The sequence below is a fragment of the Rhinichthys klamathensis genome, unplaced genomic scaffold (assembly GCF_029890125.1).
Source record: "Rhinichthys klamathensis goyatoka isolate OS25496 unplaced genomic scaffold, OSU_Roscu_1.1 h1tg000195l_1, whole genome shotgun sequence".
Classification (NCBI taxonomy): domain Eukaryota; kingdom Metazoa; phylum Chordata; class Actinopteri; order Cypriniformes; family Leuciscidae; genus Rhinichthys; species Rhinichthys klamathensis.
This window is the reverse complement of record NW_026606721.1, coordinates 140,733-165,730: the sequence shown is the minus strand read 5'-3', so window position 1 is coordinate 165,730 and position 24,998 is coordinate 140,733. Positions and strand designations below refer to the sequence as shown.

At 40.7% G+C, this 24,998-nt stretch overlaps 1 protein-coding gene across 1 annotated transcript in view; it reads right to left on the bottom strand.

The window, feature by feature from the left end:
* The window catches only part of adgrv1 (adhesion G protein-coupled receptor V1), a 168,816-nt gene that overhangs the window by 18,819 nt on the left and 124,999 nt on the right, over positions 1-24,998 (bottom strand). Inside the window, exons 83-85 of the mRNA XM_056262607.1 lie at positions 21,777-21,893; positions 18,113-18,291; positions 15,952-16,109 (exon numbers count right to left, since the gene is read on the bottom strand). Coding sequence (XP_056118582.1) covers positions 15,952-16,109; positions 18,113-18,291; positions 21,777-21,893 — 454 coding nt within the window. The remainder of the gene's footprint in view (positions 1-15,951; positions 16,110-18,112; positions 18,292-21,776; positions 21,894-24,998) is intronic.

The window sequence follows — 24,998 nt, the reverse complement described above, 5'->3', positions numbered from 1 at the left end:
GTCGGCACGTTGTTCGTCTCCCCTTTCTTGTAAAGGCTTGAGCCGCTCAGCGTGCCGTGTGCCGTCGAGCTGCCGGCTGACAGCACGGGTTTTGACTCTAGATGCGCGGTCGAGACTCAAGTGCCTCAAACGAGGTGGAGTCCCTTTGCCTATTCCCCGATCTAGTTCCTCTTCTGGTGGCCACCGGAAAAGGGCTACTTTGGTTAATAGCATTGGTGATCTGAGGATTACAGTGAGCGTTCTCCGACGAGACCACCTCCTCGGACCTCTTACTCCTCTAGCGCATCGCAAACATGCTGAGACTGTGTTCGTGGGTGGTTTATGCTCTCTTATGAGAGCATGACCACGTCGGCACGTTGTTCGTCTTGCCTTTCTCACGAAGGGTTGAGCACTCAGCGTGCCGTGTGCCATCAAGGTTATGGCCACGTTCACTGTTTTGCATGCCTGTCATAGCACTGGCCCTCGGTCAGACGATGTTCACACTGGTGGTCCAGAAGCGTCCCACGGCTAAACCTTGCTGAGGTGCGAGACATCGCCAAAGTTCGCTTTCTCGGTGCTCATATCTCACAAGGTTTGCCGTTTTCGGCGACACTGTTGGAGACTGTGCCCAGCGGCTATGACCTTGCTACCGAGTTGCTCGTGGTTTCTCCTCAGTCTGTTTGTCGCCAAGGGTGTCAGTCCCCTGTGGAAAAGATGTCACAGCCAGTTCTACTGTGACGTCTAGCTTTCGCAGGAGGACGGCACCACCTGTCTCAGCAGCCCTGAGACGGGCGACACAGAGTTGGAGGAAGATGCTCTCCGGGAGATGGTGTCCTCACCTCTCCCTCCCCCGGAGGAGGGCCGGGTGGAGAATTGGCTCATTTTCTGTTCCGCCGCTGGCTCCCTGGAGTCCAGTGGTACCCATATTTTCAATAGAGCAATTTCTTCCATCTCTGGGTCACAAGAGGTGCGGACTGCAGTGAGCGATGCTCCCATGCCTTGTCACTCCTTTCCCCCTCTTCCAGCGCTCAGATGTCAGTGACGCCGCTACGGCCTCGTCACTCTCGTCTTTCGCTGGGCAAGGAGGCGCGGAAGCCAGGACTCAACGCCCCCGGGCCTCGCTCCTCGTTTCCCCTCCTTCCTTCGCCTCGGGACAGCCAGCAGCCGAATGCCCCAGAGATAGTCGGGCCTTCCCTGCTGCCTGCCCCTCAGTGGAAGCAGGTAGGTGTTGCACCGCACACCCAGACCCCTCTCTCGGCCACAGCAATGCCTCCGGAGTCCGGTCCCTGCCTTCCACTTCGCTGCCCCTCCGCGGGTACGCCGGTGGTCCGTGTCGGCTCGTTTGGTACGGTCTCTCAAAGCCTGGCCAGCGCTTCCGAGGCCGTCCCACTGGCTCATCCGTACCATCCGGCTCAGCTATGCAATTCAGTTTGCCCGCCGGCACAGGGGCATCCGCTTCACCCAAGTGCGGAGTGTGGATGCCCCTGTCTTGAGGAAAGAGATCGTCGCCCTGCTGGCGAAGGACGCGATCGGGCCGGTCCCTCCAGCCGAGATGAGGTCTGGGTTCTACAGCCCTTACTTCATTGTACCCAAGAAAAGCGGTGGGTTACGGCCGATCCTGGACCTGCGAGTTGAAGAGACCATGACAGAACATGGCGTTCGCATTCTCAACTATCTCGACAACTGGCTGATAATAGCTCACTCGCGAGATCGGTTGTGCGATCACAGGGACTTGGTGCTTCGGCACCTCAGCCGTTTGGGGCTTCAGGTCAACTAGGACAAGAGCAGACTCTGCCCCACGCAGAGGATCTCTTATCTCGGTATGGAGTTGGACTCGGTCAGTCAGACTGCGCGCCTCACCGAGGAACGCGTCCAGTCAGTGCTCAACTGCCTCAGGTCTTTTTCGAGGCAGGTCAGCGGTCCCACTGAAACAGTTTCAGAGGCTCCTGGGGCATATGGCAGCCGCAGTAACGCCGCTCGGCTTGCTGCATATGAGACCACTTCAGAGCTGGATTCACGATCGAGTCCCGAGATGGGCGTGGCAGAGCGGCACATTCCGGGTCAACATTACCCCGCACTGTCGCCAAACCTTCAGTCCTTGGTCAGACCCTGCCTTTTTTCGGGCCGGAGTGCCCTTAGTCTACTCTACGAGGCGCCTCTATGCGTTGCAGTGGAACCTGTTCGTCGGTTGGTGTTCTTCCCGCCGGGAAGACCCCCAAACTTGTCCGATCAGAGTCGTGCTTTCCTTCCTGCAAGATGGGTAGGAGCGAAGGCTGTCTCCCTCCACCCTCAAAGTGTATGTTGCCGCAAAAGCCGCTAATCACGATGCAGTAGAAGGTAAGTCACTAGGAAAGCATGACCTGGTCATCAGATTCCTTAGGGTGCTAGGAGGCTAAATCCGCCTCGTAATCCGCACCCCGCACCCTCTTGGGGCTTAACTCTAGTGCTCAGAGCACTCCAGAGGCCCCCTTCTGAGCCCTTAGCGACGGTTGAGTTAAATATCCTGTCTATGAAGACAGCTCTCCTGTTGGCTTTGGCTTCTTTTAAGAGGGTAGGGGATCTGCAGGCATTTTCGGTCAACGAATCGTGCCTGGCGTTTCGGACCGGGTCTTTCTCACGTTGTTCTGAGACCCCGGTTCGGATATGTGCCCAAGGTTCCTACCACTCCGTTTGTAGATCAGGTAGTGAACCTGCAAGCGCTGCCCCCGGAGGAGGCAGACCCAGCCCTAGCTTTCCTCTGTCCCGTCCGCGCTCTGCGTTGTTACGTGGACAGAACGCAAAGCTTCAGGACCTCAGATCAGCTCTTCGTCTGTTACGGAGGCCAGCAGAAGGGGAAGGCTGTCTCCAAGCAGAGGTTAGCCCACTGGTTAGTGGATGCTATCGTCCGGGCTTATGAGTCCCAGGACGTGCCTTGCTTACCTAGGTTGACGGCACACTCCACTAGGAGTTTCACCTCCTCCTTGGCGCTGGCGCAAGGCGCCTCGCTGGCAGACATCTGTAGAGCTGCGGGCTGGGCGACACCACTTACACGTTCGCTAGATTTTATAGCTTACGTGTTGAACCTATTTCCTCCCGTGTACTCGCTACGGCCAGTAGTGCGAGGAATTAGGTCATGTCGGCTTGCTACGCCATTCCCGCCCTAGGGGCCGGATACGTGCGCTTTTTGCTCCGTTGGTTCCCCAACAAACGGCTAACCTTGTGAGTTCCTCCATCACCCCTCCGGCACCAGGCGAGGCGGATCGCCGACGCCAGGTCTATTACCTCTCGTAGGAGTTGTTATTAGACTGGGTGGCCTTAACAGTGGTCCCTACGGTGACCCATTTCTTTCACGTTCCAGCTACCCTCCGGGCTAGCTCCGTGTCTTCCCCTCGACAGACCCGTTCTGTCGTCCTTGCTGAGTACGCTCCCACCCCTCGGGCTGGGACTACCTCAAGGACTGCCGTATGTTTCACTACCCTACGGGCTAGTACATACGTGTATTCCAGTGCCTCCCTTCGGGCGGGCAGGGCCTCCGCAACGTTCCCTCCTACAGGTTGGGCACGTTTCCCCAGTGTTATCCAAATCCACTGAGCGGGTCTTCCGGAACAGCAGTGCGATTCTTCCTTGCTAGCTCCCGCCGTAAAGAAAACTAAGGAAGCTAAGCTGGGCGCTGGAAGGGGCCAGCACAATGGCGTGTTATTAGGGATCCCAATTTGTTGGAAACTCCTCCGACGAGACGTAGGAGTTCCCGAACGAAAGGGAACGTCTCGGTTACGTATGGTAACCCTCATTTCCTGAGGAGGGAACGGAGACGTCTCGTCCCGTCGCCATGCTTGCTGTACCTTCGCGGAGGACTGGACACCATCCGGCTCCTCGGCGTAAAGCATATGTGTGTGCGCTCGCTTCCGCTTTATACCCGCACTGGCAGGCGGGGCGCGGAATGCAAGTCCTTCATGCCAATATTCATTGGCTCGTTTTAATTCACTCGAAGGCAACTGGTCTCCCTAGCGTGATCCCAATTCGTTGGAAACTCCTCCGACGAGACGTCTCCGTTCCCTCCCCGTTTTTGAATGTTTTTTTTTCATTTTTTTTATTTTACTTTACGGACTAAAAACAGTAATTGTGAAATGTTATTGCAGTTTAAATTGGACCAGAGCGCGTTGAGTGTTTTCTGTTAGAACGGTGTCGTGTTAGCGGCCCTTAAGTTAATAACTAATGATGTTTGCAACGGAAGTGAATCAATCAATCAAAACTAACTTTAGCTGGACAATAACTTTATTCTAGAGCTGCTGTAAAGCCAAAACAATCTATGTTACTGTAATTTCCTATTATGACTGTAAAGCTGCTTTGAAACAATCTATATTACACTTTTAAACGGTAGTGTCAATATATAAATTAATTATGACTATATCTTATATTAATCTAACATAATGAGAATGTGGGAAAGTGATATAAAACTGTACTGCACAAAACAATCTGGAAACTACTTCCTACAGAAAAACAAAATCCACTGGAACATATCAACCAATCAGAATCTAGAATTCTGACATTATCAGGTTAAATACACTGGTAGTGCTCTGACAGAACAGACTGATCTCATGAAATGGCGTATGTATGACACGCCAATTCGTATTTCCATTTTTGGCGTGCTATCAACACGCATAATCGCTTTTCAGCGTGTTTATCAACGCCTTTGACTTAACGTTATATTACTGTATTATGTATATATAAATATATGACCTACCCCAACCCCGTCCCTAAACCTACCCGTCACTGGGGTTAATACCATTTATGAGTGTTCCCCTACCATCCTAGGAAAAGAAATATCGCTCCACAGATGTAGATATAGATTTTGCTTCGTTTCGCTCGGACATTTAACGGTGTACACATACACGCGGAATCACTCGGACATTTAATGGCGTAGACATACACGCAAAAGATTTCGGCGTGGACATACACGCGGATAGCTCAAAATGCGTATAGATAACACGCCACTTGAATTGAAAGTGGCGTGTATGTTTACGCAAAGTCATGATGTCATGTTGGACAGAAAAATAACACAGGGCATTTAGGGTGAAGTCATGAAAATAATATTTAGTGGTGCTGAGATCTTCATCGATTACAACGGATAAATACACTGTACAATCACAACAGACAACTATATTATTATTCCAAAGTTTAAAAAGTTTTCCTTGTTTCTTAGGAGGAGAAAAGCCTCAGCATGAGAAGGCAAGCACTGAGGACCACTGGGGGAAGACAGCAGGGCCCAAATGTGAGACAGAACTCTGGCTCCTGTTTAAGATACCAAAGCAGCTGTCACAACACTCAGCTGTGGTTCGGCTCAGAGGATGAAAGACCTTCTTTTGTCTCCCTCTTGAGTGAGCTAACATCTGCCTGGCCAACAGCTTCAATGATACGAAGAAAAAAACAATCACCAAGTGTTTCAACTGGAAGAGACATGGGTGGTTGAAGTAGAGGATCTTGGTAAAGAGATGAAAGAAGAAGAGAGTGGGAAGAGCTGAGATCTTCCAGTAAATCTGCTGGAACACCAGAGGTGTCCAACAATTTTGAGAGAAGTAAACAAAGGCTTAAGATGGAAGTACATACTAGATCAACACGCTCTCTGGAACCAAACACTGTGTGTGTGTGTGTGTGTGTGTGTACGTGTGCTTGTGGGTGACATTTGGACATCCTGCTCCTTCCTCTGAACTGTGGGTGTGGGAGAGTGTCTGGCCTCACGCCAGCGCTCTGACCAGACGTTCCATACAACATGTTCTCTGAAACCTCTCTAGGGAAAACTAATAGAATTTGGCATAAAAAGGAGGATGGATAGACTCTACAGCAGTTCCAGTGACCAATAAAACAGGTAAGTTCTCAAATAATAATAATAAAATAAAAAATATATATCAGATGTTCCTGTATTTAAGAAAATTCTATATACAAAATAAGTTGAATATTAAAAATACCATTTAAAAAAACAATAAGTAAAGCAATAAGGTGATATGAATTACAGTAAACCGTTTTATAAATCTACTCATTATAAAGTCTTTTTCAGCATTAAAATGAGATGTATACTGCCTAAAAAGTACAGTGTGGATAATTTTCAATTCAGTTTTCAAACAAAATGCAAGTATTTAGATGACTGTTTTCAGCAAAACACATGGATCCAGACACTAGACTTTGGGTCAAATCCTGGGAATGTTATGCAACAGGAGAATAGTGTCAGTGATATAAGCAATTAAGCAAGGTCATAAAGATATGAGATGCAGGAGGGTGAAATGGACATCATTTAGAAGCAGCTGAAATATGATAGTGATAAACAGTGATTTAGACTCTAAAACCCTGCCTGTATGACTCTATGGGCTGTAAACGAATTATGCAATCATGAAATGTTGGGGAATATTATGCATGACCCAGGGATCAAGTGTCTGTCCTGCAAGTCATTACTAAGCAAACACAGAAAAAAATATAGAGTCTGAACACTGAAAGCATATGGACACTCTTTCAGATCAAAATCCATTTTGACTATTTTGTTCACAAAAATCAAAACAATATTAACCCTTTGATGCGCAAGCTATGGATACCCCCTCTAATGCACAACATGGGTCTAAAAAGACCCGTATTCATTTCCTATGTTATTTCATGCATGGCTTGGCATTTTTTTTGTTTCACCTTTTGAAATCACTTTATTTGAGCATTTAATATTTCATGATCTATAAATTTCATGATTTATGAATATTCTAAATATCTTGTTTTCAATTATCACAAAATTATATTTTAATATTTCCTATGTTTTGTGTTAATACATCAAGTTTACACACATGGGTCTAAAATGACCCATCTATGCAAGCGTGATAAAACAAAAGAATAAAGAAAGCTTTTTGTTAAAATAACCAATGTCACAGTTGTTTAGATCAACACATTTACTGTAACACTTGAAATATTTTTATTGGCCACTTTGTCACACATAACACACATATAACCGATAACACTGAAATTGAACTGTAGTGCAACTGTAGGGGGATCTCCCCACCACCAATGATCTCCCCGCCACCAATGTGCAGCATCCACCCGGATGATGCGACAGCAGCCATAGTGCACCAGAACGCCACCACACGACGGCTTTTGTGACCGATAGCATTGATTTATGACCACAAATAAAAATGAATATGGAGGTACAAGGTGTCTGCCCAACAGCGACAATATATACTTGTATATAACTTTCTATTGCAACTTTTATTTTGTTGACCTAGCTATTAGATAAAATAGAATATGTCGACCGCAAGCTAGCTAATAGTATTGGACATGTTTCTCTTTTGCATTAGTAATGGATTTCAAGGTCAAGGTAACCTTAGCCTAAACATTCAAATATTAGGCCATATCTAGATGTCTTTCACAAAATATCAAATATTTTCTGTGAAAATTTTTTATAAAATAAAACTTACATGCATGAAATATACAAAAGCAGCCGTGTTGAATTGTGAAATGTGTGGCAGATGAATAGTTTTCTGCAGTAAATATATTTATACTATTTATAAATATCAAAGGTTCCTATATGGGTCATTTTTGACCCATGTGTGTAAAATTGATGTAGAAATACAAAAAACGTGTTTGTTTATAAAGTAAGAAAGGAAAAATAAATATAATGATTTGTGGAAATCAAAAACAAGATATTTAATGAATACCTGGATTAATAAATGATAAAATACATTTCTTTCAAATATTCAGCAAATAAACATGAACACGGGTCTTTTTAGACCCATGTTCCGCATTAGAAGGGTAGTGACACAAAAACGATTTTTATTTGAAAAGTAAAAAAATTTAAATAAGGATTTGTAATGATCTAAAACAAGTTAATTGAGGAAGACCTGGAATACTGAATGATGAAATGAATTTTTTGCAAAGATATAGAAGATGAAAACTCAGTCGGGTCTATTTAGACCCATGTTGTGCATCAAAGGGTTAAATAGGACTGTAGGAGCCAGATTAAATCTGGTTCCAAGTACAATTACACGAAAGGCTAAAAAAAAGTCATGAGTTCTCTCGCTTTGTTAACTTGGTCTCTTTATCGCAAAGTACATCTTGTACGGCAATCAGAAACAGCAGTAGATTCTAAGAACAATTTATTTGACTTAGGACATTGTATAATTTTCAAATAGTCTTAATTGGGTTAACTAGGCTGTTTATAGGCTGGGCTAAATAGCTAAACAGCAAATACAGGTTTTCAAATGTTCACCAATGTTTTAGGCTCGACTTTGCAGTTATGTCTAATGACTAACCATGAAACAGATCATATGTCAGACCAGGCCAGTTGCATAAACTTAGCCACTATGTTAGGACTGTCTTAAAGGGGTCATATAATGGTACATGCACTTTTACAAGTTGATTGTACTGAAATGTGTGTTAGCAGTGCCTGTACACAACCATCATATAATGATAAAAATCCATCCAGTGTTTTTGTTTTAATCTCCTTATATGTTTTCCCCTGCCTCAAATCAAGCCGTTCGACAGTGTGACGTCACACGGTCGAACAGCTTGATTTGAGGCATTAAAACAATCGCGGGAGGGGCGTCCGACGTCACATGGTCGGACGCCCCTCCCGCGATTGTTGATTGACAGCAGCGATTCAACACAGACCCGCCCTCGCTCGTCCTGTCAATCATAGTCCGCGCGGACCGGCGCGGTCATTGTTGATATGCTGGAGCACTGTCTATGAGCAGAATGGCGTCTAAGCGATTGTGGTGTTCTGTTCTTGGGTGCAATAACACAGCAGTCATTTTAATGTTCCTAAATCCGAACCGCTGAAGACGCAGTGGCTGAGTTCTGTTTTCGAAGGGAATATTCCCCACAGCAACGTCAATGCTTTCATGGTTGCGCGAATCATTTCTCAGTGGACTGCTTTATAAAGGAGGGTCAGTATAAAGCTGGTTTTGCTAAGAAGCTGCACCTGAATAAAGGATCGGAAGCTATTCGTGTTCCTGCTGAACCTTCAGAAGAACTGAAGTGAGTGTAACGTTTTATTAATCTTTATATTAATATTTATATTAATCTTTGCAAATCGCTAGCTGCACCCTTCACGATGAATGGGTCTAAGGTTTACACTCAGGGTACATTAGAGCATGTTTTCTATGTACAACGTTCTCAATATAATTCATAATCCCACGTTTATAATGAACAACGCGTTATGGTTATTGTGTTATTGTGTTACAAACGGTTTATGCGCAGAACAGAGAGGCGGAGTGAGCAAAGCTCATTATCATTTAAAGTCATATGCACTGAAACGGCGTGCTGAAAACAGAGCTGTTTTTGACCAGGTAAAATAAGTGTTTTCTTGCAATACTAATGAGAATTTTTTATTAAAGTATATTACAAACTTTTAATTTAGACCCTAAAGAATCATATTAGCTTGTACAAAAATGGCATTATATGACCCCTTTAAGAACTAGTTCGACCAACTAGCAGTTAACCAAGGGGTAATCATTCTTACTTTTCCAAATCAAATTATTCCGATCTACCTTTTTAGGTAAGTGACTTAAAAAGTTATGAGCTGTCTTGAAGAAAAAAATAGATGACTAACTTTTAAAGTCCCCTAGTCAATAATTTTATCCTTTAAAACTCATCTTTGATTACCAAAATTACATATTTAAACTTTTTTTTCTTTGAAAAATAAAAAAAATCTTGCTTGAATAACTTTACACCCTTGCCTCATTTATTATACGTGGTTCTATAAATATGCAAATTAGCCCCGCCTCCACTCACTCACACCAGCTCAGAGATCCAATCGTTGATGATCACACGTTGTCGTGATTGGTTACAAGGTAGTTTGTGACGTCAGAAACACCAGAGATTTCAAACCGTGATTTTGAGACTGTCTTTGTTTCACTGCTAGCCTGGTTAATACCAGACAATTCTCAGTTGTAACTGAGTTATGGTCTGGCAAAGCTTCATAGACAAATCATTTCCAAAGGGGCGTCACCAACGGACGTAGCTCAAATGCCTCTGGGAGCAATTGGATAGACCTAAAACCAATCAGAGCGATGAAGGAAATGACGTATGCAGAGCGATGTTCGTCTGTTATAGAACAGACACTGATTAGCTACTTGCTCTACGTTTATTTCAAATTAACAGCAAGACAACTAGAAGTGAATGTGCTTTCCATTAAATAAATCACACACAGTAAACAAAGCCTTAACAAAAAAAAATTTGCAATGAACTTTGCAATTTAGACGCGCAAACTGGGTGCCGGTGCGGTGAGACGTACATGCTCGGGCAGATTCGGCTTGAAGTCGTTCATCCTCGGACGTGGCGCCGCGCGCGCTGTTACAAAAAAAGCCGTGCACACAGCCAAGCGAAATGGGGTCTTGCCGGTCTTGCGCACTGATCGCGCCATTTTTGCCGCGCGCACCTTCACACTCGTGCGGACGCGGCGAGTATAAACAAGGCTTTACTCCGTGTCAGCGCACGCTCTGATCGGTAAAGGGGCAAAGATTTCAGACCTCCGTTTATTAAGGAGATCTCCAAGATTTCTCTTCTTGGGAGGGGGGGAGGGGGAGGGGGGGGGGGGGGGTGCACAGACCTCTCCCGAATCACCTCCAGCAGTAGCAACCTCCGAAGCACCACTAACTCCGCCTCCGCCTGATCGGTAAAGGGGCAGAGATTTCAGACCTCCATTTATTAAGGAGATCTCCAAGATTTCTCTTCTTGGGACCCCTCCCAAGAAGAGAAATCTTGGAGATCTCCTTAATAAACACAGGTGCACAGACCTCTCCCGAATCACCTCCAGCAGTAGCAGCCTCCGAAGCACCTCTAACTCCGCCTCCGTTTCCCGCGTAAGCTGATCTTAGTATTTAAACATTCTCTATGATAATAAATTTTTGTGAAAAAAATATTTCTATAACTTGGTTTTGGCGGTTATAGAGTTCTAATGACGGTGTTCAACTATAACCGTCACACCCCTAGTTCCACGGCGGTATCCATCTTTGTAAATGTACAAAATCTGCTTCACCGTCGCTGTGCTGTCGTCATCGTGTAAAGCCGGCCCAAACGTTTCTGGTTGGTGCAGCGATTTCGACCGATTAGAAATGGCCTTGAATGAGCTCTTTGCCAGACTAACTTGCAGAGCAAATCTAAATTTGCCGGAAGTTGTCTGGGTTTTCCCAGGCTAGTTCACTGCAGTTTTAAGGAGAAAATACTCACCAATGGTGTGGACTTGTGCATTTGTAAATAGTTTGTCTTAAAGCATATTAAAACACCACATAGACATATAACAACATTAAAAGCTTACCTTAATGCATTAATGCATTAGCATTAATGATGCATTAATCATTAATTAATCAATTAATTAAAGCATTAATCATTCATTAATCATTAATGCATTAATGACTTAATGCATTAACAACGAACAATACATTTGTTATAGTATTTATTCATCTTTGTTAACAACTGTTGTTATAGCTCATCAGAGGCGGACAGAGTACAGAGCTTTGTTACTTGAGTAAAAGTACAGATACCCCTTGCTAAATTTTACTCAAGTACAAGTAAAAGTACTACATTCAGATGTCTACTTAAGTAAAAGTACTAAAGTACTTGTTTTTAAAAGTACTTGAGTATCAAGAGTACAAGAGTAGATTTTCTAAATATTGCATTACTAATCTACTGCCACAGTGCTTACATTTATGTACAGAAACGTCCTACATGGAGTTATGAAAAATGTTAATGTTAATACCTTGGAGAATGTAAAAGGAATTGGGTAACACTTTATAATAACTACACGCTAATAATCATTGGTTAAGCATGAGTAAACAGTTAATTCATCATTCATAAAGCATTAATAGACATTAATAAGCAGTTTATAAATACAGCTATAAATGCTTTCTTCTTGATTTACAAGCATATCTATAATTTATTTAATAATTGTATTTTCATCCTTTATTAATGATCAATTTATTATTTCTAAATGAATAATTGCATTTTTTTATAAACCAGTTATTTAAGAGTTTTCAGTGGTTCATAAGATTACTTAGAACGTGTAAGTAAATGATTAATAAACTATTTAAATGTACATTCATTCATCTTATTATTCAGACATATAGTGATGGTTACTTAGTGTGTTAATAAATGCTTTATTAACATGTATTTATGCTGTAATTCAGGGTTAATTCGGGTAGTTATAAAGCATTTAGTAGTGGTCAGTTAACTATGTTTGTGAGCTCATCTAAAGTGAGGACTATTCATGCCTTGTAAAGCATTTATAAAGGAGATTTAAAGGCTGTTAAATATTTCTATGTTCTGTATCACTGTGTTGTGTTTGTTACATTTTACTGTTTAGAAGATTGATGAGCCTTTAAATCTCTTTTATAAATGCTTTACAAGGCCTGAATAGTCCTCACTTTAGATTAGCTAACAAAATAGTTAATGACCACTACTAAATGCTTTATAACTACCTGTATTTACTACATTTACTTACACTTTCTAAGTGATCTTATGAATGACTGACAACTCTTGTTTGTAAATAATGCTATACTTCATTTAGAAATTATTAATTGATCATTAACAAAGTATGAAAATACAATTATTAAACGCATTATAGATATGCTTATAAATCAAGAAAAAAAGTGTTTATAGCTGTATTTATAAACTGCTTATTAATGTCTATTAATGCTTTATAAATGATGAATTAACTGTTTACTCATGCTTAACAAATGATTAATAGCATGCAGTTATTATAAAGTGTTACCAGGAAGGGTAAGTAAAATCAAGTCATTTTCATCTTTTTACCATGTTGTTTTATTTAATTTAATTTAATTTTTGGGGGGTCCCACCTTTTAATTTTATTAAACCCAGGCAATTGGTTGATTAAACATTGATTAAAATTAAGATACAATTAATGCAAAATGAAATTCAGGTTAAAGAAAGGTTTTGTGTTTTCTGTTTGATGTCTCTGTGAAAGTTTTAAAGCATTTTTTATGCCGCTTTCAGAGCGCTCACGTCCGTAACGGAGAACACGTCCATAACATTGTTTTTTTCCTCATAAATGCAAACCCGAAAAATAAAATAAAACAAAATTAATATTTTATGTACTGTGGAGACCAACCCTTCTTCATTCGCTGGGTAGTAGCCTACTTTGGTTTGCGCAGTGTAATTCACATAATCAGTAAAAATATATTTTGCCTCCTAAAGTTTTTTTTTTAAGAAATCAGAAATCCCTCGTGGCTACGCCACTGCCACATTTGAACCTGACTGTGTTAAACACACCACATACTCAAGAACATCAAACCAAATGCTTGGCTTACATTAATGTGTAATATAAAATCTGACCATGGAGTTGACTTTGGCGGAAAGCTGAAAGTGATTGCTGATAGGCTGTCCCAATCAGTGGCGCCTGCACAATCCAATCACGTTTGAGAGGGAAACAACAAATTGAGGGTTTCTGAGATGTTTCTTTTTTTTTTCCTTTTTCCTTTTTTTTTTTACTCGGGTACTCACGGTTATGGATAGAAATGTATTGGAGTAAAGAGTACAATATTTGCCTCTCAAATGTACTTGAGTAAAGTCATGAGTACTCCCCAAAAATGATACTCGAGTAAAGTACAGATCCCTCAAAATTGTACTTAAGTACTGTACTCAAGTAAATGTACTCCGTTACTGTCCGGCTCTGTAGCTCATGTTAGCTCAGGTCTATTAAATGTTTAAATTAACATGAACTAAGATAATTTTTTTTTTATATTTTTCAGTTTTAGTTCATATGTATTCATGTTGTATTCTTCAAGGCCCCACAGCATACAATCAGTGAACTATTGCAGTCATACTTCACCACATAAACAAGCCTCATTAAAGGAGATGAAGGATTATTCCTGAGCCAATAAGGCTTTTCCAATAAAATTACTGCACTGTGAAAAAGCACTACTTATCTTAAGATAATGTAGAACACCTGCAAAAGCCAAATTAAATCTTTAAATAGGGTTTAGGTAATTATCTCCCCACAGGCCTTGGAAAGAACACCTCTGCCTCTAGGTAGTGTCAGAGACTGACACGGAAGAAAAGAAATTGGTGAATAAAGTTATTTTATTCGTTCGTTATATCGTTATTTTTTTTATTTTTTTGCGCACAAAAAATATACTTGTAGCTTCATAACATTAAGGTTGAACCACTGTAGTCACATGGACTATTTTAACAATTTCTTTACTACCTTTCTGGGCCTTGAAAGTGGTAATAACGTTGCAGTCTACAGGGGGTCAGAAAGCTCTCGGATTTCATCAAAAATATCTTCATTTGTGTTCCGAAGATGAACGAAGGGCTTAAGGGTTTGGAATGACATGAGGGTGAGTAATTAATGACAGAAATTTCATTTTTGGGTAAACTTACAATTGAATATCTTGGCTCTAATGTGGTTCTTCTAAGGCTGAAAACCCCTACAGACATTTTAAAGAGCACCTCAGAATATCTCAAAGGCAAGTCAGAGTCAGATTTAACTACCAGTTTAGAAATGCAGGTGGTCATTTTATATAGTATTTATTTTAAATATTTATTTATTTTAATTGTATATATTTATATAGTTCTCACAGTTTGATATATCTGACATTCTAAGTAATAAATGCAATGCGTTCACAGAACCCATGTTAAAACCATGCATTGAATTACATTTTAAATAAACTAGGAATTGAAGACGCATATGATTGCATTTATTTTGTCATTTAGGTGATATACAGTAGGTGAATATTTAGATGATTAAGTTAACCTGTACAGAACTGAACTTACATCCTTCTTCTGGCAGTAAATGGGATGTTGCGGCTGTGGCCTTATGCAATGGGATGGCCTGACGATGTCAGAACTTTTTTCTCTTTAAAACCTTTCTATATTTACTTTATACCTACATTTAGCTTCCAACATGTTGACCGGCCCACCGAGAAAAGTTATTTTGCTCGCTGTGGCCAGTACATCCCTGTCCCGAGCTGAATGTTTGGTTTGACGTAGTAACACACCCTGGCAGAATCAACATCTAGAAGAGCCGCTGAGTGTTAACAGGAAAGAATGAGTTTACTAGATGCATATTTATCTGACTGTGCTTCTTAGATAGTTGTTAAACACATCTGGCATGAAGGAGCAAATTTGCAGCATAATGTATTTGCTTACGTCTGTGTGTCCTGTAACATGAAAAAAAGCATGAGTGGGAGTTCTACAGTGAGGTCATTGTGTTTGTGAGCAAAGGGTGGGCTGACAGTGCAGCCCTCTGTAATAAAGTTGAGTGGTTTAGGATTAGCCCGCTGTGCTGCGAGCATGCTTGCGCACAAAGAGGAAAGCTAACATTGCACATGGCAACCCTTGCTGACCACCCACACGCACACTGTACAGTACAATACCACCATTTAAAGCCCAGAACAGCAGTTACAGGTAAACAATGAAACCATCACAGTGGATTAACAAGTGAAAGGCAGTGCTTAACATGCTAATTGTATAAGCATTGGTTGGAAGGTGCTGATATTACACTTTTAAACAGTGATCATTTTGAGACTAAACATGAAGTTGGAGGTTGTGAACGCTAAATAGATAATCATCCAGTTGAGATTTGACATACATATTTACTCAGCAGTGGAGAAGCAAGTTACACTAGATTCAATCCAACGATCTACAACCTGTTCAAAATTGCTAAGGGCACTTTTAAAAGAAAGAAAAGACTAACAAACCATCATTGAAAGCAATACATTATTTGGAACTAAGGTGTGTAATTACTTGGAAGGCAGTGCAATATTTCTGAAAGCACAGCCCAGAGCAATCTGATGATTGCGTAAGACACTTTCCAAAGGAAAGCATCTACTCTTAGTTTACTTTCAGTTTCTCTGATGATCATGAGTTCTTTACTTTAAAAGCACCGGTTTCTTGTAACTTGTTCACTGCAGTGACAGGTTCTTGCCCTGCTAAAATGGTAGGATACCTTGAGGCTATTTATTGTGCAATTTGTAAAATTCTGTATAAAAAGAACACAAGCTTACACACCTGAGCTGTTTGTTCGCCCTCGGTAGACGTCATCATAAGCCTTCCACTGCTGAGTGACCTGATACGCATGGATGAAGATCACCAGCACCCCTACCAAACAAATGAGAGGAACCAGGGCGGCTGTACAGAGAGCGGCATATACATTTGGGATGAAGCACCTACAAAGATGACAAGAAAGACAAAACAGAAAATGAATATTGTCAGTACACAATAAAGAGGATTGGTACACAAATGTATTGTCAGGTTTATGGTTTTGTGTTTGTGTATTTAGTACTCCATGAAAGAATGATGGCTGCCTTATGTAGTTTTATGAATGTTGTTTATTCTCACGTTTGAACCACAAAAACACAAACTAAAGATGGAATATCCTGAGATTCTCTCTTTTTGTCTTTCTCTGACTTCTTTCCTTCTATCTAAGGAATTTCTTCCAGTCTGCATTTGTTTTTGTCCTGTATGCAGTTACGAAGTCTCTGGCTGGTATTTGGAATGGGAAAGCTTTGGGAAACTCAACCCAGAGTAATCTTGTTATGACGTGATATGTATCAAAATAAAGCAGCAGTTGCATTCTGTTCACAGCCCTGGCATCTCCCTGTCCAGACAGAATGGACAAACACAGTCTGTACTCATTTCATAGAGAAGAAATGGCACAATGTAGCCATAATAGAATTCAGAGCATTTGAAATGCCTGTAGGAAAATAAACAGGTCATTTTTCACTAGACTTCATCTGATTATAATTTTGAAACACTGTTTAGTGTAATAGCCTATGCCTGTATGTCGGGCACACAGAAAACAACACACATTTTTGAAATACGAAATAAACATGTAGTTCAGTTTCTAGTTGTGATACCTGTAGCATTTCTCTGGCAATTAGGTTTTTTTATGTTTTCTTTTTGTGTCATGCACGAGACACTGTAAAAGACGAGAGACACAAGAACAAGAGTGTCTGTCTAGTGCATGTTTACTTACAATAATGGTGGAAAATCAGAGCAGTAAAATGCAAAAACATCTTCTGTGTGAAGGGTCACTTACAAATGCCTCAGCATAGTTAACGTTTACTAAAACTAAAACTATTAAAAGTAATTTTCACTAATTGAAATAAAGCTTAAATATAATGAAATCGAAATATTAGATGAAAATGAGAAATGTTGCCCTGGCAGACAAAAAAACAACTAAAAACTAAAACTGAAATTAAAATATCCAAAAACAGATAAAATTGGGGAAAAAGCACATAACAAAAATACAAAAAATGTTACTAAAATTAAAATTACTTATTAAAAATAAAAGCTAATCAAAAATATTATAATAGTTGTCCCACTACATGGTGCCAATAGTCATGGCACCAATTTATATTTATACATATGGTGTGGTTTAAACTGTGTTTAAATCTGACCTTAAAACTAATGTGCTTCTATTACTACAAGCATTTGACTCTTCCCGGGCCACAAACATTTCCCTATGGTACGGGAAAAGGCGAGAACTGCGGTGGCCTGTGAGGTGACATCATTTGTTTGCTCTTGGAAAGAGAGATGTTTGGCTTTCATGAGTCATCTGGGAGTTTACTTGCAAATAGCTTCTTTGAGACAGGGTGAAGAGGAGTGTCCTTAGTCTTCTGTTATCACTACAGGCTTGGCTGGGGTGAAACTGAACGTATGCACAGTCACAGCTTGTGATCTCATAAACACAGAGAGGCTAAAAATAGCAGCTCTTCCCGACTTACCAACAACAGACCCTGACCACACAAAATCAATTAATGTAAACTGGGCAAAGAAGAGTTTGTGTGTGTGTGACAGAAAATTGCTTACAATACATTAACACAGGAAATGAGTAACTATGAGTCTGAAACAGTGACAAAAATGTGAGCTTTCATGTTTGTGGATGCATGAAGTGCTTACGAAAAAATCGAACCTTGTTAGTAAGAGAACTTCTTTGTACAGTCACTTCCAAGTTTTACCAGTGTATCTGTACTAGTGAGTATGAGGACAAATTTGTTACATGAATATGTTACAACCTCCCTTTAGAGACATTTAGGGATTTTTTTTTCACTCTACAAAGTATTACTGAAAAGTACCAGTTCGTTTGAAATCCCTACTCTACGGCATTTATAATTATAAACAAATGTACAACTGTATGGTAAGAGAGAGCAGATGTTCACAAACTCACAGATCTCCTTGCACCAGGCCATACACACTATGGATGCTCCATCCAAAACCTCCCAGCAGGACCACAACCAGAATGATGATGACCAGAGCAGGAAGTCCCCAGCTGAGCAGGAAGTAGAGAAGATAGCGTCTCTCTGTGTGCTCATCATTCATCACCAATATCTGCCAGAAGTTTATGGCCTGGGAAAGAAAACAGAAGAGTTACTAAATAAACAAATGGAAACATGGCCGTGTTACAAACAAGCCTGATTCATAAAAAAAGGATGGTTGATTAATGTTCTGATAAGTGTAACTGATCCTACTCGGCCCTCTCCGAGTGGGATTCGTACCGGTGTCTCCTGCTTGGGAGGCGGGCGCTCTAACAAGGAGGCTAAAGACCGCAGCCTCTATTGTATTTAATTTCAGTAGCAACTCAGACTACTTGTTCAGCTAGGCTACTTTATTTTAGGCATTAAGGTACTTCACAAAAGAGTTCAAAATCAACATTGAAGTCCTAGGTGGCCCCTTCATCCATCAATATTAACTCCATAAATGGATAGAAACTGCTGCAGCTCTGTTTTGCTGTGCTTGGAACTTGGATAAGAGATGAAGAGAAAAGCGAAGCTGGCAGGACGTTGTATTAGCTTTTGGGTGTCCAAACACGCTGCAATCCCTCTCCAGCCTCTTTGTAATTATGGAAGAAGTTGGCACTACGCCTGTCTCGCAACTTCCATTGATCCGGTGCTTCAACCGTGGCAGTTTATGGAGTCTCTGGGATTTATTTTAGCACAGACTCAAACACGAGTCCCTGTGCGTAAAAAGAAACTCTTAGATCAATAGTTTTCATTGATAAATTGTACGTTTTTCAGTGCCCTTTTAAAGTAGGCATGGAATATCTGCACTATTTCCATTGAAGGCTTGAATACACAACATGACTTTTAAAACATATTTGCAGTCAGAATTAAAGAGTCAATGGTTTTGCCAAAAGTGAGAACCAATCTACAGTTTCTGGGCAGTCGGAGTTGACAAACCATGTAGTGTATGCTGGACACCGATTGTTTTATCTTCAGACTATGATTCCATCTGGTCTGAGGATATCAAACATGTCTGATATTGAGCCAATTGAGCCAATTTTAGAACTAATATTGTTTTTAATTGTCAAACATCTCCTAGCAACGAGGTGTGCGTTTCTGTGTGAGTATGTTGTGTTCGGAATGTCTTGAAAATATGGTAGAGTATGGTCCTCAGTCGTTTAGTGTATGATGCCAGATTTTCTCTGTAACCAGTTACAAATTTGGCAAGTGCAAACATCTAGCATTCGAACAAATCTCTTTGGATTTGAAAAGTTGTGTAGTGTGTCTTGAGCAAACAAAGACAAAACTTTGTTTTATACCCAGATTCTCTCTGTTTTGAGATAAAGACAAGCACATGTTCAAATCATTCTCTCCAGGATGCAAATACTTTCCAGTCTGAATCACGATGTACCTTTCCCACCAAAGACAACTTGTGTGTAATTTATTCCATGTGTGTTTTCATGAACTCACGCCCACTTCGGTACATCAACACACTTACATAAACAGTGTCATACATATTGGCCCTTACACTTTTGGCCCTTTCACAATTTATGGCCCCATCAACCTAAAACCATAGTCGGTTAGTTTATTTCATGTTCTCTTGCACAATCTTTCAACACCAGTTCATCAAGTGCCAAAAGAGATTACATGCTCTATGTAAACTGCTAAGCCCCTGGTGTTTTTCAGCGTCATTGAGAAAAACAAGATAATCCCACTATGTGAGCAAAACAGCCTTTGATTTCAAGAAGTTCAATTTAGGTGAGAGGTTCCTTCAGGGTCAGTGCTCGGTCCTATGTCTTTTCAACCTCAACTGCCACATGAGCCCAGATTTTTGTGTTCTGTGTGGGTCTTTGGGGGATTAAAAGCTATGTTATTTTTTCATTGCATTAAGCATATTCCCGCCAAATCCTGTTTTTGTTTCTGGAGAACAAGATGACCTTCACAGCTATGAGTGAATTGACTTCCAGAGACAGGATTCTGTGCTAAGAAGGGATTACTGCACAAAGGAAAAGAAGAGAGCAGGCAAAAGGGTAACAGGTCCACCAAGAGTTATGCGATGAATTTTCCAAAGGTCTCTGAACAGCTATTGCAGGCGTGCTGGAACACCTTCCTGCAAAATCTCCACCAGAATAATAACAAGTAGCTGGAACATGTCAGGCAGCACGTAATATAAATCATGTGTTTCCAATCAGATTGAACAATGAGAATTAATTAGGCCCATTCCTGAGCTGACAATGGTAAGTTATGATGTTCAAACATTAATGAAAAGAACAAGTCTGTATTTTAACCGGATAAATTTGTTATTTTGCAGAAGCCAAGAAGTGTTGTTCTTTAAACACACACACACACACACGCACACACACGCACGTGCGCGCACACACACACACACACACACACACACACAGCTTTGTTTTTGTGATATATGAGGACATTCCATAGGCGTAATGACTTTTATACTGGACAAACTGTATATTCTATCCCCCTACACTGCCCCTATCCCTAAACCTGCCCATCACAGGAGACATGCTGCATTTTTACATTTAAAAAAAAACATTGTTTTTTATGTTTTTTAAGCTATTTGAAATATGAGGACTCATGCAATGTCCTCATATATCACGTGTAAGTTGTAATACCAGTGTAATATGCATGTCATTATACACATTTGTGTCCTCATATATCACAAAAACAAACACACACACACACACACACACACACACACAGACACACACATGCGTGCACGCACACACACACACACACACACACACACACACACACACACACACACACACACACACACACACACACACACACACACACACACACACACACACACACACACACACACACACACACACACACACACACACACACAAGATGTCTGCCTTAGTAATTTGCCTTTTGATACAAGATTCCCTTTCATGGTGTTATAGTTATGTGAAAACATTTCCTACTTGTGAGCAACAAGTCAATACCAAAGGCCTTTTGATATTTGCTGGATTTTCAAAAACTCTTATGAGTTTATGTCCTAATCATACTTACAAATACACATTAGAGAGAAAAGTGGAACCCAGAAACTAGATTTTTTTTAGATTAATTTTGAAGTTGGGAGTTTTTTTTCTTTTCTTGAGGGTAAAACCTTGTTAGGCAGTCTATTGTCTCTGAGGGCAAGTTCTATAAAACTCTAGTAAACAATGGGAATGTGTGTTTAAAGCAACTTACAATTGTGAAATGTTTATCTCTCTGTAAGTAAGCTCATCGATTAAACAAAAGTTTGTGGCACACCTTCAAATGATCTGTAGTAAAAACTTTAATCTGAAAACTTCCTGATCTCACCTTCAATTGGTTAAAAGGGTAGTTCACCCAAAAATGAAGATTCTGTCATTATTTATTCACCTTCATGTTGTTCCAAACTTGTATGACTTTCTTTCTTCTGATCAACACAAAATAAGATATTTAAAAAAAATTCTCAATGCTTTTTTTTTGGTCATACAGGTTTGAAATAAAATGATGTTAAGTCAAATTTGACACAATTTAAATTTTTCATTTTGTCATGGTCAATGCCAACACTTGCTCCACTGACCACACAAGTAGATGACAAAAGTAAAGTTTTACCTGTATGAGCATCCAGCTGAACTGGCTGAGGTGGAAGTAATGGAAGAAGAGGCCAAGAGTAGCGCAGCTTTCCTCTGAGAACATACGTCCCCGGAATGCAGACACCAGGAAACAAATCTGAGAAACACAGAGTGACAGATACATCAGCAGAGGACCTGGGGTCCTCATCCACCCGGTACACACTCAGCAGAATACACACATTTAAAATGACAGAATCTACCTCTGAGTCTGAGAAGAGCATCTCAAAAGTCCAAGATTGTTCCTAAATCATTTAAACTTATAATATTTTTGATGCATATTTAAAAAGCTGACACTGTCAGGTCTTGACAGTCAGTCTTGAATGGACAGCAAGAAAAAGCAACAGTTGATAAATATGTGTGTGTGTGTGTGTGTGTGTGTCTGTTTGTGGATCTACAACAAATAATATACAGTATATATTCTATAAGATTCTATATTCTGACAGCCGACCTTGGAATCTAGTTTCCTATTTACAGTTAACCAAGCTTTTTTTGATATGACAAATTCCAAGAGTCAATGTACACTACAAAACCTTATCAAACAAAAACAACTGGGCAGTTTCGCCTTGTCTGCGACCTCTCAAAACTGCATTTGTGGAAACATAAAAAACCTGGCAGCCACTCATGTGGAGGGCACTAGGTAATGGTCTGTTCCGTGAACAGTGTAACCCTTTCAATGCAAACAACAGAGTGTTTTTTCAACTAAACTGAGAGTCCCTGTTGGGAAACCCAAATTCAAGGGGAAACAGTGTCTGTGGAAATCCTATCCTGGCTGCTGAGTGAAGGGAAATATGGAGTCACTACAGCCGAGATGGCATTAAATGAGGTACTGTTGGGATAAAAGTCAGGAGGGCAGCGAGTGGTGTGAAAGGGATATGTCAGAGCAGGAAGGAAAAGAGAGCTGGGACGTCCTTATGTGTTCAGTGTCCATCAGGTGCATGCTGTGAAGCGTGATTCTGGGTAGTCGTGAGCTGGCGTGGAAATGTGGTAATGCTGCCAAATAAAGGTCTGTACTGAATGTGTGTTAGTTAGCAAGGTCATGGTACAATCCCATAAACAAATAAGCTCAAATAAAGCCTCGCTCATTCGGACATATTCATTTACGGTCTGTCATCACCTCATTTTGTGACCTACATTTGCTTTGTATAAAAAACAGTGTCAAAGATTACTGACGTAAAATATGATAATTTGCAGAACACAAATATTAAAGGTTATTTTTTAGGTTAATGCAAATCCTTTTTGGGTCTGTGTGATATTTGCACTTATTATTGAACAGAACGTAAACAAAATAAATATTTTTTTTAAAGAAATAAAATATTTATACTTCATACTACTTAATACAGAAATAGATTAACTTTCTATTTATTAAATAATACTGAAACCAATGAATCACTGTTTTCACAAATATAAAGCAGTGTTTGTAAAAAGATATTAAAACGAAATGTTGTCTCGAAATGTTGTCACCAAATCAGCATTTTAGAATGATTTCTGAAGCATCATGTGACACTGATCCTTATGCACTTATCCTTACACACATTACTGTGAGGGAACAGAACTGTTCCTAACTTTTCTATAACTCATATGGTACCTGTGAATGTCACTATTATAAGTAACACGGCAATGATATTGTATACATTTCACACGACTGCGTTAAAACCTATCTATCTAGACACATACAGTATATGCTTCATAGCCTTATGTCACTAAAAAAGAAAATAGTGAGAAAAAGAAAAAGCTTGAAAATATTGTTTATGGCTACAGTTGCTAGGATTGGTGGCCGGCTTAGCAAAGGGTCAGTTGTTCACAGGTCTTCTTCTGTGTCACAGTACAAATACCCAATCAAATTCAAACTAGAAACTCATTACAGACTCTACAGTGCCACCTTCATTAATGCGCACCGAGGCAAAGCCCATGTTTTTGTTCCTGTAGTCGTCCCTAGGGCGCACACCCGGTGAGTAAACAGGGAGGAGATCTGATCAGGTTTCCATTCAATATGATCTGCTCATGCACAACCACTCACAATCACATCAGTAACACTAGATGCTGACGGCAGGAGAGCCATCCCCCCTCCAATAATAACCCTTCTGGATGGTTCTCTGGCCCATGATTGATCCCGTTGCCTTATGTAACAAAATACACATTCAGACAGACTTCCGAACATAAGCTAAAAGTAACAGCTGTGGGTCAGTTCATCAAAAACAACCCGTTAAGGTCATACATCAATCTACTTCGGGCTGTATTACTGGCCCCTATAGCCAACCATTTATCCTGCAGTAATGTGCATAAATGCAGGCAACATGGCTCCGACTTACATTAACAGCTCCTGATTAATAAGACATCAGCACCTCCGTCATGTGAACCGTATGGCATGTGATGACATAATCAAAGCTGTATGGGGGATCGCGGTTCACTTAGAGGCTTGAGATTGGAGAAGGGTGATAGAGAGCCAAAGTGGAGATTAGAGGACCCTGTGTCTGGGACCAGTCTGGCCTGGGGAGTCAGTCCTCAGGACCTGATACACTTGATAATGTGGACCCACTTATCCTTTCAGTAGTCACTGAAACCCATAACAGGGAGTGGCAGAAAATAGACCATTCAATCTGATACGTGTTGTGTTTATAGGACGGATGTACTGCACCGCGCTGTACCATAAACAATATGGGTGGAGCAAAATACACTTACTCTAATACATTTATTATACAAAAGGGCAAACATGTCAATAATAATAATAATAATAATAAATATTAAATATAAAAAAAAATGTATTAACAAGGCTATATTATGCCCTTTTACAAAGTCTTCTTGATTTTGTTTTTGGTGTCTACTAGAATAGGTCATAAAACACATTATTTTTCACATATTTTACATTGTTGCAGCACCTCTTTTCCAAGTCTGGCAGTAATGCTCTGTTTAGATCGGGTCTCAATGCCCCTCCTGAAGTGCAATGAGCTCTAATTGGTCGGCCGGACCAGTGTGTTGTGATTCGTCAATAACTTCAAACATGTTTCGGAAGTGTCAAGTCCTTTACCATAACCGCGAGTTTCAACACACTACTAACGCAACTAAACCGGAACTGCTCCTTTTTTTGCATAGCGGGAATTATTTAAATGAGGAATATTGTGACGTGTACGGAAGAAAACCCAAGACTTCAAGGCGTTTCAGGGAGTTCAGAAAGAGTGCTTACTGATATAGAGAATAACTCTCT